This window comes from Oryza brachyantha, chromosome 11 (assembly GCF_000231095.2).
Source record: "Oryza brachyantha chromosome 11, ObraRS2, whole genome shotgun sequence".
Taxonomy (NCBI): Eukaryota; Viridiplantae; Streptophyta; class Magnoliopsida; order Poales; family Poaceae; genus Oryza; species Oryza brachyantha.
Window position 1 is genome coordinate 4,439,311 of NC_023173.2, and position 13,876 is coordinate 4,453,186.

At 36.4% G+C, this 13,876-nt stretch overlaps 1 protein-coding gene across 4 annotated transcripts; it reads left to right on the top strand.

The window, feature by feature from the left end:
• Positions 1-44: 44 nt before the first annotated feature.
• Positions 45-4,265, top strand: LOC102703158 (putative receptor-like protein kinase At4g00960). 4 transcript variants are annotated; one of them, XM_040529148.1, is made up of 11 exons: positions 45-204; positions 600-790; positions 874-1,132; positions 1,279-1,510; positions 1,625-1,775; positions 1,888-2,065; positions 2,181-2,341; positions 2,431-2,695; positions 2,920-3,148; positions 3,258-3,408; positions 3,594-4,265. In XM_040529148.1, exons 2-11 carry the CDS (start codon positions 632-634, stop codon positions 3,783-3,785), a joined length of 1,977 nt encoding a protein of 658 aa, XP_040385082.1. In that variant the 5' UTR covers positions 45-204; positions 600-631; the 3' UTR covers positions 3,786-4,265. The 4 variants fall into 4 exon arrangements, with proteins under 4 accessions (XP_040385082.1, XP_015697519.1, XP_015697520.1 ...); XM_015842033.2 differs by having other exon boundaries at positions 612-790; XM_015842034.2 differs by having other exon boundaries at positions 630-790.
• Positions 4,266-13,876: the final 9,611 nt, after the last annotated feature.

Below are 13,876 nucleotides of genomic sequence, written 5' to 3' on the forward strand. Positions count from 1 at the left end.
GAGACCATTCAGACGATGCCTCTCCATTACAGTGGTGGTGTAGATAGTCAAGCTCAAAGTCAACCTGTTCACATCCACCAGAGCCACTTGCTTGGGTTGCTTCTCCCATCAAGAAACAGTTCGTCTTCTCCAGCTCTTCTCTTCCTCCTCGATTGATTCAGAAGCAACGAGGTCGCACCCCTGGTGGCAACTCATCTTCTCTAGGTTAGCGCCGCTGCAAACTGTCCTCCATTGATGAACCCTGTTCTTGTCGATCTCCTCCATTCTTTTGAGAGGGCTTTTCCGATTCCTAGCAATGATTTTTCTGTGTTGCTTCTCCAAGATTTCTGAGATAATTAGGTAGCAAGGTGGTTTATTCGCCGATCTGCATGTCAGAGAACATACTCGATAGGCTTCATGGGAGGGGCATAGATTGTAGCTTACCTGTCTGCTAGACAAGTTTCTCTTTTTTTTCTCCTCTTTCCTTGACGGAATGCTAGACAGGTTTCTTGTTCTGACAAATGATTCATTCTTAGAATTTTAACGAATCACATCAACCATTAATGTTATTCAAGATTGGGTGCCAATTAGATAAAGATATGTTAGCTTAGGTCTTACAGTCTTTTCTGAAGGTGATTCTGGGCAATCAGAAATGAAGGGTGAATCCAGCACGCAAAATAGGGCGGAGAACAAATCACAGCATCGAAGTACTCTTCCAAAGAATCCACCATTAAAGTTCTTCAAGGACATCACAGATAACTTCTCAGGTGAACGGGAGATTGGGCGTGGTGCATTTGGTGTGGTTTATAAGGTACAACTGCACACAAATTTTCCAATATTTCCCAACTTCCCCAGAATTAGTTCAGAATGTTAACTCCATTATATGCAAAACAGGGTGTACTTGAGAATGGGGAGGTGATTGCTGTGAAGAAGCTTGAGAGAACATCAGGTATTCATGCCAGACGGTTTCAGAACGAGGCTGAGAATCTCGTGGAGTTGGAGCACAAGAATATAGTGAAGCTGATTGGTTCTTGCTGCCAAGCTGAAACGCAAGTAGTTCAGCATAATGGGAAACATGTTTTCATAGACGTGGAGGAGAAGTTACTCTGCTATGAATATCTCTCCAATGGAAGTCTTGACAACTATATTTACGGTAATGCAATCCACTCCATAGCTATACATCTTGCTTTGGCAATGAAGCCCACACCACCTAAATGTCAGCACCACTGTATTATATGAATACTTACATCCAGATATGCATATTGTTTCTAAAGCAACCTTTTCCTAATTTATATTCAGATGAATCAAATGGAATCGATTGGCCCACGCGCTTCAAAATAATAATTGGTATTTGCAATGGTTTACATTTTCTACACAAGGAGCGGAATGAAGCTATTATTCATATGAATCTTAAACCAAGTAATATACTGTTGGGTGACGATATGGTGCCAAAAATTGCTGATTTTGGGTTGTCAAGGCTCTTTGGTCAAGAACAAACCCGAGTTATCACAAAAAATGTTGTTGGATGGATGTAAGATAAATTCAAACCACCTAATTTCATATTTTTGCATCTTTGCCTTCAACTGTTACATTTGCATTGGTCCCATATATAATGTGTCACACCTTGTTTATTAATGCCACTCAGAGGATATATTGCCCCAGAATATTATTATAGAGGTGAAATATCAGAGAAGTCAGACATATTCAGTTTGGGTGTTCTTATTCTTGAGATAGTAACAGGATTGAAAAATGACTCCAGTTCTCAAGACATTTCTTCCAGGATTCTTATCGATAATGTAAGATAAATGTATTAACAAACTGAAGCTCAATAATCTTTCTTCATTACGAAAGACCGTGATGTTTCCTTTGTTCATGCTTTCATTCAATTTATGATATATAATTCTGTAGGTACATAAAAATTGGTTAAAAACATCACAAATATCATCCAAGTACCCATCACTAGAAGCAGATGGCCTCCTACAGGCAAAAAGATGCATTGAAATTGGGCTAAACTGTGTGGACACTAATCCAAAGAAACGACCTGCAATAGGTGAAATTATTGTAAAACTCACAGATCAAGGAACAGGTCAGGAAACCTTTTATTTGTCTATTAGTTGTAATATAGTTTTTTCTTAATCTAGATGTTTCCAAAGCCTGTAAAAACAGTGCTATTTTATTTAAGAGAAGTTTCATTCAAGCAGATATTAGTGACGAAGCCATTATACGTGAACAAATGGAGAAAAGGCGACTAATTGTAAGTACACTGACAAGAAACCCAAAATTAGACTTTTTGGAAAAGATCACGAACAATTTCTCCCGTGAGCAAGAGATTGGTAGAGGTTCTTTTGGGGTGGTTTACAAGGTATGTTTGGCTTATAATTTCCTTCTTTATTGCAAAAATCATTGATTTCATCAATATATTTGAGTACACTAACAGCAGAAATTATGCAGGGAGTACTTCCAAATGGGGAAGTAGTTGCTGTAAAGAAGCTTCTCGACAGTGTGGCTGAAATTAATCAAGACAAACAGTTTCAGAGTGAGGCTGGTATTCTTATTGATCTCAACCACACAAATATAGTTAAGTTAATTGGGTACTGTTATGAAACACGGAAGGATGTGGTGGAGAAAGATCGAAAATTTTTCTTTATCGAAACCTCGAAAAAGTTACTGTGCTACGAGTATTTGCCTAGAGGAAGTCTCGACAGGTATATTTATGGTATGATCCTTTGTACAAGCCCATCTTCAACTCCTTTGTGAATTAGCTGAATGTTAAAGCTCCCACTTTATTTATCAACTTCTGCATCAAAGGAAGTGCTACTTATCTAAACAATAAGTTAAAACAGATTGTAGAAACCGAAATGAACAGTAAGCACTGATAGTTCTAGTATTTTTTTAAGGACATACTTGTTTGAAATGACCTCGTTTTGTTCATTTCCACAGGTGAATCTAGTGAACTAAACTGGGACATGCGTTTCAAAATTATTAAAGGGATATGTCAGGGTTTAATGTTCTTGCATGAGTTGAAAAGACCAATTATTCATCTAGATCTCAAACCTGGCAATGTACTGTTGGATGATAACATGATGCCAAAAATCGCAGATTTTGGCCTATCAAGGCTCTTAGGTGAAGACAAAACACGAACTCGTACTTTAACGGTTGTCGGGTCCAGGTAAGCTCATTCCTTATTATGACTTTCATATTTTCTTTAATGAAGGTATACTGTTTCCATTTGCACATTCTCCTATAATGCTTAAAAGATTACTGTTTGTATAATTCAGAGGATACATAGCACCAGAATATTGCTACAGTGGTGAAATCTCAACCAAATCAGACATATTCAGTTTGGGAGTTCTAATAATTGAGATAGTAACAGGATTAAAAGTCGATTCAAGTAGCCAAGACATTTCTTCACAGGAGTTCATCGGAAATGTAAGATAATATCTTTGTCTATTTGAATATCAAGAACCTTTTGTTTTTCAAACTGACCATTGTCTTTGCTTAAATCCTACTCAAGCCCACTACGGGTTGCGAGCAATTAACAAGTTTCCTTACAAAAAAAGCAACTATTGAATTGTCAATCATATTCTTATTTCAATCTCATTAAAATGTTGCAGGTACGTAAAAATTGGTCGAAAATGCCGCATATAGCTTCCAACTACCGATTATTGGATGCAAACTGCTTACAACAAGTAAAAAGGTGCATCGATATTGCGCTTTCTTGTGTGGAAAAAAATCCAAAGGACAGGCCTTCCATAGGGGAAATTGTCGACAGACTTAATTGCAAAAAAGGCCAAACGATCATCTAACAATCAGATGGCAACATTCTTCCAGATCAAGCGGTGAAAGTTGATCCTTTTTCATGGTAAGTTGGTGGAATCTGTTTGTCGAGGGTCACGGTAAAGACAGTAGCTCAGGTCAGGAAGGAATTGAGCTGGAAGAATCTGAAGTTTAACAGATCTGAATATAGCCAGGTTTCTTTAAAGGAAGGGCTAATAAAAAGGTTGACCTGGCTTCTGCTGCATAAAATTTTTTAATGATGATGACATGATTCATCGTCTATGAATCGCTTTTTGTCGATGAGAGATACTTGATCCATGCTCCAATGCAATAATCTTGGTTTATTTAGTTTTCTTTGCCTGATCTTCCATGATGAGTGGTGAACACTTTTCAGATTCAGTTATCATCAGTTTTACCAATGCAGGGAGACACTCCCGTCTGATAATTTTGTAACGAGACCATCTGCTTGCATTGATCTTGTGGATATGTAAAATCATGGGGCTGGAACAAGGAGTTGAAAAGATGCTGGTAGTGCAGCATGCAGCGAACCATGGTAGCAGGGAGGGAACGATGAGAGGGTAGGTGATAATCGAGCAATCCAGCCTCCTAGAGGAAAAGGGACGCCAAACGAGATAATCCTTTAGGGCTTAAGGCATGCTCTTCTCACCCCTACTAACCAGATTTACTTGTTTTTCGTGCGCATGCTTCTCGAACGGTTTAATGGTATGTTTTTTTGAAAAATTTTTATAAGAAATTGCTTTAAAAAATCATATTAATTTATTTTAATTTTTTTATAACTAATAATTAATTAATTATGTATTAATCTATCACTACTTTTTTTCATACTGGATTACTAATCTCCAAATGAACACGGCCTCACTTGGTGAACACCCGGCGTGAAACCAGGGGAAAAAAATCCCGTACGGGATTATTCTGTGATCCCTCTCCACCTCTAGGGAATTCAGTCCTGGTGGAACTTTTAACTTTTTGCCACTCTTTGTAGTGGGAGTTTAATCCCTCTCACAAGGCTTATGAGAGGGAGTGACAAATTTAATGCTACTCGATAGGTAAGAATGATAAAAAGTTAAATTTTCCAGTTCCGGTAGGGGAGATTTCACTGCCATCGTTTGGGAGCATGTCTTGGGGGGCAGGGAGCAATCCCAGGTTTGTCTCTGACCCATGAAACAGTCAAATTACAGATGCTATACATAAAGAAAAAGTTAACCAAAGGCTTCATTTGGAAAAGTGCTTAAGTGCCTCAAGGCTCCATTTCGAGTACAATTGAGAATTGACAATATGGATTAGATTGCACGAATTAAACATCAGAAAACAATGATGGTTTGCTATATGGTATAGTATAACATGCTAGCGGTACGCAAAGCACCCTTCACACGAGTCAAAATCACCTTAAATTTGCATTAGCGCACCAGATATGATATTGCTATGCTAGTTTTAACAAGCAAGAAGTACAAATGCCATATTGCAAGCACACTGAGGAAAAGGATAAATGCAAATAAGTAAATTTTGGATGATAAAAACAAAACTCTCTGATTCGTAGTGGTATGAATAAAAGTTTCCCAATACAGAATAAGAAACAAAATTCCACTCGCAAACCTACACGTAATGTTTCCTGAGCATACACTCGTTAAAGCGCTCACTCTTGAAGAAGATGAAATTTTTGGTGAACTGCTCGCTGATTAGTGATGTTGGATTGTTCACCGTCCGCTGATTTGGGGGGAAAATGATTGTTATATAATTTTGCATAGTTGAAGGATACAACTCATTGTTGACTGATGGTTCATGATGAAAAGTTGAGAACTAACATTCTCCAACATGTGAACTACATGATGTCCTCTATTAAACCATTAAGCAACACCATAAAACATCAGCCTTCGTCTTCTCAATGTATATGCAATGATTCCCAAAGAATCAACAAGTCTATTATCAGAAATAGAAGACCTGCCAACCTGAAAATATAGTATGTAAGAGCATTTCCAAGTGTTTGCTATCCCTATTCATCATTCCTGTTTTTTTGGTAAACTGAAATAAAAAACACGCTCCAATGGCTTGTCATATGGCTTTTCCAAATTTAGCAATTTGTCATATCTCCTCGTTTACGCCTATATTTAGGAGTCTAAATTTAGTTTGTCATCCACAGAAAAAGTACGACACACTTCTCTCCGACGTGCTCGCGGAACTCGCACATACCGACTTCGCTTCCTATGTGTGCCACCGTCTTGCCGTTCGTCGCTGCCTTCAGGAGCCGCCGTTGAGGGTCGCCGCTCCCAGCCACCACGCGGCGTCGCTCCGCAGGAGGCGCGCCACGGGGAGGCCGAGGCGGGGCGGGGCGACCAGTGAGCGAGCAGGCGGCGGGGGCGAACACGGATCGGCATGGATGAAACTTTTAACTTTCAGATTGAAAATAATAAATTGTGGGTCCGATTTTAGTTTTGCCAACTAAAATATACCAAACTATTAGAGATTGAATACAATTTTCTTTGCCATATTATTTAGAGACTTGCCAAAACATTAGATTTGGAAAACAAAATTTGCCTAACTCTTGGAGATGCTCAGCATTTTTCCTTGTTTATGGAGCAAGCGATGAGCACGAGATTGACAGTAAACAGAATCCACTTGGATCAAAATCTGGGGAGTAAAAAAAATTAAAGTATCTTATCCTTTGTCCCAATTCTGACACGAGAAGATAGAGCAACATGCCACAAAAATCGGGATATTTAACTATTTGCCGCTCTTAGATTTGACATTTAATCGATGTGTCTATGATATATGATATATGTATCTAGAACTCACATGTCATATAATGTCATATATACATGAGGTGACAAATATGTAAAGATAGTGACAAAATTAAATGCCCCATAAAAATCACTTCTGCATCTAGATAGCTGACATCATATTGCTAGCAAAGTTGCATGCTAATTTCTGCTTTCGAAAAAAAGATACTCCCTCCGTTTTATAATGTAAGATGTTTGAGTTTTTTGCTTGTAATGTTTGACCATTTGTCTTATTCAAAAAAATTATGGAAATATCATTTACTTTACTTGTGACTTACTTTATTATTAAAAGAATTTTAAGCATGATTTATTATTTTTTATATTTATACTAAATTTTTGAATAAGACGAATGGTCAGACGTTACAACCAAAATAGTCAAACATCTTATATTATGAAATGGAGGTAGTAGCATGCTAATTAACTTGAACTTGTTTGAACAGCGTAGAATAGATCATGAATAGTTGAAAAACTAACCAAATTCTCAGCATATATGTTTCAGGAGAACAAATATATGCTAAGCATGCAATGTACTGGTTACTCTATGCCTCATAGTGCAAAATTCCAAACTTTTTCTGAGTTACTCATTGTACAGAAATGCCACACAGCCCCAGGAACAACATGTTATTGCGCAATTTTCCAACTAAGTTACAACAGCAGAAAACTACATGTGCAGAGCATAAATATAGCTAGTACTTGAGCTGAAACTTTAATTAGAAAGCAAGGTAATAATGTTGATAAATATTTAGTCAATATAACACATCTGGATTTACATGCTGCTATGTAGAGTGAGCAGCAAGCGAACTAGCATTCAATGCTTCCATGTCATGTCTCACAAGATTAAAGTCTCCTAGTATATCCTTCCCCGCTTCCTGTGTCATGTCGCTGCAAATGCAAACCCACCATAGTGAAAGAGGAGATGAGTGTTGGAATAGTCCCACATTAAAAACTAAGAAAGAGTTACACCAACTTAAATATAGAGGAATTTATTCACCTCTTGACTAGCTTTTGGGGTATAGCATAACTTCCTTTCCGTTAGACTAACGTCTTCTGGTTTTGCCCAACAAGTGATATCCGAGGTCAGAGCTAACCAACAAGTGATATCCGAGATCAAAGCTAGGTCTACCATCTTAGTCCGTGCACATACTCGTGTGGTGTAGGTCAAAAGTCTAATGGACCGTGAGTGTCTTTGAATGCGCCTGTGAACGGTGAGCCTATAAGAGGCCAGTTAGTGCTAAGGGGCACTAATGTGTAGCAGGAATTTCACGTGGATTGGGCCAGGATTTTCACCGCTCGTGGGCTTCAAATGCGCAACTAATTAACCGGTGAAAGTTTTTCTCATGGGCTTTTCTCCCGGGAATTGGCGGGTAGGTTTCCACACCATTGTTTGGAAACGAGAGGAAAATATGCCGGCCACCCAAAAAGGTGTACGAAGCATTAACTCTACCTTCTCCACTCGCGGGTATGTATGTGTAGTAGACGACAACACGCGCATCTGTCTTCTCCACCACCTAGAGGAAAAATAAATTTCTACAAAGAACTGAAAAATTTGTAAAAATCAGAAAAATAGAATTATATATTCGCTCGTGGCTTTGATGTGCCAACCACCGAAAGATTCGCTGTCACGAATCATGATGACTGATATATCAAAACAACTATATTTTAATACCCCATGATGTTGTTGAGTTAAACTTTAACTTATACTCCGCTTGCAGGATACACCTAAGAGTTAAAAATTAAAGACATAAGCAAAAAAATGTTACATGATGTTTGTGTGTCAGTTAAAATTTAACCGTATGTTATAGCTAGATGATACGCTTCTCCTTACTGTTTGTGTGTTCTTCCGTAAAATTTTCACTGCACTTAATGTGAATGTCTGCGTTGAAATTTTAACTGGAGTTGGTTTAGACTATTGGTGTGCTCGATGGTTGATGTGTTTTAGTAAAATTTTAACTCAAATCGATATATGCGGCGTGTTGTTCAAAAAGTTAAAATTTAACCAGAGGTGTGAAGTTGGTGGAACGATAGACAGTGTGTGTGGGTGGGGATATGGATGTTATATCACGCGTTGTTTATTACGTGCGTTCAAAGCGTTGTATAGTGTATATATATAGTCTAGCTACGATGAGTTGCAACTCACGGGCTGCTCCTTGAATCGAGATCTAAAAACATATCAAATCACCTCTAAATTTTGATTTATATGGCTCACTAGATTCTTTGTATCAAAATCTTATAGCACACACACTGATTTATATGTCTGGATCAAGGATGAGACATGAGTCCACTCAAATATTTCCCATAGTTGGTACTATTTCATATCTTCATTTATAGTACAAACTGCATCTCTTCAATCAATCTACCAACATGAAAAAGATAATCTCAAATTTGCATAATAAAAAAATAATGATACTTCAGCAATTGGCCACAAATTAATTCAAGCTGATAGGACTGAGTTGCAAACATGTTCATAAATCAAGGTACGTGCATTTCAGGACGAAGTTTTGAATTGGACTATGAATGACTAAAGTACTAAACAGATATACTGATAGCTAGCTTCCAGAATTAAGATATAGGTTCTTATGACAATTTAATACTAAAGTGTAAAATGTGTACTTTACTTAAAAAAATAAAGTGCGTTGCACCGTGTCAAAGTAATTTTAATAGTATTGGGTCAGGAATAATTAATTATGGTCAAGACACAGTTGATTTGGAAGCGTACATTGCATCGAAAAACTTATAATTGGGAATATTAAATTATGTTTAACATCGAAAAAAAGATGGGTGCGCTATTATCTTTTCACTCATGCTTATGCTTATGAAAATTTAAATTTTTAGTCTTAAATATAGATATGGTTTTGGGGGTTTTTTTTATAGTTTATTTTTTGAGCTTTTTTACCATTCTTGAAAAAGTATCTCAAGTTACTACACATTTTAGTATAAAGGGCTTTTTTACCATGCTTGAAAAGTACCTTAAGCTATTAAGAATTTTAGTATAAATTTTTGGTACCTTGAGGTATTTTTCGAAGATGGTAAAAAAACTCTAGCATAAATGGTGTGGTATCTTGAGGTACCAAAAAATTGTACTAAAATTCTTGGTATCTTAAAATACTTTTTAAGGATGATACCCTTATTTTTTAGTCTTGATTTTATAGCTAAGTATATATATATATTATATAAGTTTTATTTAAAAATTGGTTTTTATTTGTAAATATGTTGTTTGGCAATTACTGAAACTTAAGACCTCTTAGGATTGAACCTGGAAACCGTGCTCATAGAGTGGCGCGAAGCACTTTTGTAGTGTTGTTGAGCGCGAGCGATATGGAAGGAATATTCTTCACACGACGCAAGTGCGAACTGAAAAAGAAATTAAACAAGAGTTAGGATTGAACCCACAGCCTCATGCTCGTAGAGTACGCTTTGTTGTTGAGCGCAAGCAAGGAAGTAAGTAAAGCGTAAATTCTGTACTTTATTTGAATTCATAGTTACATGAACAAAGGGACTGATTAAAAATATGTTATAAGCTGCAAAAAAGGGGGTCATTATAGGCGTACTCCCACAGAACAAGTTGTGTGCATATAGAAATTAAATTTACTTAATTAAACAGCAGGAGCAAGAGGAGGTATAGCCATCAAAGGACGGTTGTTGGTCTGGAAATTTGTTGGCAAGTTGCTGCATGAACAACTGCCACAAACAGTGATAAACTCGGCCACACAAAATTGAGTTTTGCTAGAATGCCAATGACACCTACAATAATCACAGAATTGAAAGTTTGAAACAAGTGAAGCAAATTAAGCCCATAATCACAAGTTCGTCTAAGATGGCTAATTCCAAATTAACATCATGCAATATGTATAGCTACGAATAAATTTGACCATAAAAGTACTTTAAAAGCATAATGTCCTATTAGCAAGCACATAAACGTGAAATGCATTAGATGATAAGGCAAATGGATATTACTTTTAAGTTCAAGTCTAAAGAGTACTAAGGTTATCTCATTTTATCTTCATACAGTGACAGAAAATTTTGGGATATAATGTAAGGTTACTATGTCACATCTGCTCTTTAATAAAGGGAAATTAGTTGATCATATAAAGTAAAGTTCATTTCCTTTGCTTCAGCTGTTAGAAGCTTCATGAGTGCTAAGGACGTGTTCTTTGCCCTCTAAGTTAACTTATCCCATCGTTTTTCGCGTGCACGTTTCCCTAACTGCTAAACGGTATATTTTTTGAAAAATATTTCTATAGGAAATTTGTTTTAACAAATCATATTAATCTATTTTATATTTTTTAATAATTAATTAATCATATACTAATCTATTACTACATTTTCTATGCCAGGGATAAGTTAACTTACACCCATACCGAACGCGGCCTAAGTCTAGATGGGTACAAATTTGGTGTTATGTATTGAGAATTATGGCAGATTTAGTTAAGTCCATAATTTATAACGTTAATTTACTAAAATGTCTCGCTATTTGTGAGACTTATGATAACATGTTCACACTTAAGAAAATTTAATGTTTGATTAAGAATTAAGGAGCAAATATACATGGTTAAAAGCTCCATTTGGTACTTACTGCATAGTCGATAATGCAAACTAAGTTTGTGACATGTGATAAAGTGATTAAAGTTAGAGTATTTTTTTTCCATCCTTAAAAGAGGTACCACTGTTTTCTAAGTAAAATTTAGTATCTTCTAGTATATAAGATACCAATAGATACCAAATTTTATATAGAAAACAGTGATATCTTCTGGTACTTACTTAAGGATGATAAAATTGTTTTTAAAGTTAAGAGTGGTGAACAACTTTATAAAATCATTCAATGTACTGTGATAATGAGATTGCGCATTAACAATCGCAATTTCCTATTCGAGTAGAAGTGCCATGTGTTTCTGCCAACACAATGACATTATGATGCGAAAGATATATATAGGTCCCATGATCGAATTATTAAGGTCGCCATATTAGTTTTAACTTTTAAGATCACTCATGTATCCACATATTTCAAAGGCTTGTGAATTAGTTTCATTGAAATTTATGTTGTTGGCCAGCACATGTAAAAAGTAATGCCTTTGAAGAGATCCTAGATATAGGGGCATAAGAATCAGTCAACACCCAATAAAAGCTATCAAGATATTATGATGAACTGTAGGTATTGGTGTCACTGTGGCATATTAATTGCCACTTTGACTCGTTGGTTTGGTTTGCTATTCTACTAAGGCTGGACTCGTTAACCTTAAGGTGCTGTTTGGTTCGACCAAGGTAACGCAAATGTGACTGGGAACAATTTTGGTGGCAACCGATTTCATTATATCAGATTACATGTTTTGTTTGGTTTGGTGCGGTAATGTATAGTGATTAGTTAACTATGTTTGGTTGCTCTACAAGGTAACGATACAGAGTACACAGCAAAACACGTGACCGTTGAGAATTTAAATATTGATAGTCACAACGAAAATAACTCCTTGCCAATCAACCTGATTAAACCGTGCTGCCGATCTGACCCTGGATCATGTGATCATAACACGTATCATGACCTGACACAAATACACGTCCATCATCCAGGGTCTATTATTGGGATACAAATTCAGTAAGAAAATACATGATCACACAAATACATAATTAATCACTGTCAGCTCCTATTTGGCTGGAAAAAAAATGCTTCTAGGCTGCTATATAAGCTAGTGATGCAATTCTTGTAGGATCTGCTATCAATTATCATAAATTTAGGGGCACTTCCACATTTTCCTGACTCACAAAGAAACCCCCCAAAAATGAATATGGTGGGGTTCAATACAATTACCATGTGATAATCATTATCATAGGCAGCATAGCAGCCTTAACCCAACAATTTTATCAACTGTGCATAAGTACGCAGCTGCAGTTTTACTAGTAGCAATAATATCTGTCAATAAACGTAGATAATTAACGCATGTTCTCAAAATCTGGGCGCACAAGCACATAATCTTGAAACGTAAGCTACCAGTTTAACAATCTCAAATGCAAATTAGCATAAATGTCATAAATACTAGACGAGCTCCAAAATGTTGTGACAAGCTTCAAATGTTGTGACTGCACCACCAGTACATCAATTTCTGTTTGGTCCATCTGAAAATGGAAGAAAAAAATAAATTCATGAAAATAAAATGAAGATCAGATGCAAAAATTATAAGCAATGAGAGAAAATGATCACGTGCTAATAGACACCCAGAACTATAGTTAAAACTAGTTTTGCCATTGCAAGTTAATCTTTATTAATAAAAATATGAAACTATGTGACATGAGCAGAAAGGCTTAAAATATGAACTCATTTCTAGAGGCTGCACAGTAAGCAGGTTGATAGGAGACCACAAGTTTAACAGAATCAATAGAGTGGTAAACCACTGGTATATCTACGACCACAGGGTTCAGACTTTAGAGCACACAACATGACAGTGGAGAACACAACAAAAACCCTGTAAGTGAGAGGTTCTATAGTACTCTCAAACCGATCCAACAAATGTCTAACTAGAAAAGAAAGATGAAAGAAACTAGTACAGAACTAATTCAGAACAAATTCGGAGTACACAACTAAGCATTTCAGCTAAAAATGCATTCAAAAACATATTTTGTTCAGATTTATAAGTCATGAAGTGAGCAGTCCATACTTGAGAAACCCATTACCAACAAAAAGCAAGCACCTCTGGCTACCAGTGATCTCCTTAGTTTCTTCTTTTTTCTTCATCTAGTGGAATTTTTCAAAAATTAGTAGAAGCAAGATCACATGAAGTTAAGATGAAAGTGCTTAACTAGTACTAACCAGATGAAAGTGCTCTAACAAATAAGATCCAGATGCATAGTTTTCTCCTTAATATCTATCTATGGATTAGTGTTAGTTCACCATGATGCAAGTTGCTACAGACTCTGGTTGATCATTAGCAGTACATCTGCACTTGACAATAGTGTGCTTGTCCTTGGTGAAACGGAGAAGCTGTCTATGCATTCTTGGTTGACTGTAGTACTTACATCCCCATGTGCAGAGATACGCAGTGCACTTGTTGCATTAACATGTGATTATATTAACGTTAGACGATGGAGAGCAAAACTATTTGTTTTTATATTACCTACTTTAATTAATTTATTATCAGACCAGCTAGACCACATAATTAAAAAAACAAGCTTTTGATTAGGACACGCATCCGATCAAACAAATCTAAATATCACATGTTTTTTCAGAACTAAATTAAGTACTGGGTCGAGCAATTAATCAACAATACAAGAATTACAGAACTAAAATCAGAACAAAACAGAAGAGGAACAGAGAGGAGGTAGTGTACCTAGAGATCACA

Coding starts and splice junctions, on each gene's coding strand:
- LOC102703158 (XM_040529148.1), top strand. CDS start 632: ATGAAGGGTGAATCCAGCACGCAAAATAGGGCGGAGAACAAATCACAG. Junction 1,511..1,624: donor AAAAATGTTGTTGGATGGAT/GTAAGATAAATT, acceptor AATGCCACTCAG/AGGATATATTGCCCCAGAAT. Junction 2,696..2,919: donor TCTCGACAGGTATATTTATG/GTATGATCCTTT, acceptor TCATTTCCACAG/GTGAATCTAGTGAACTAAAC.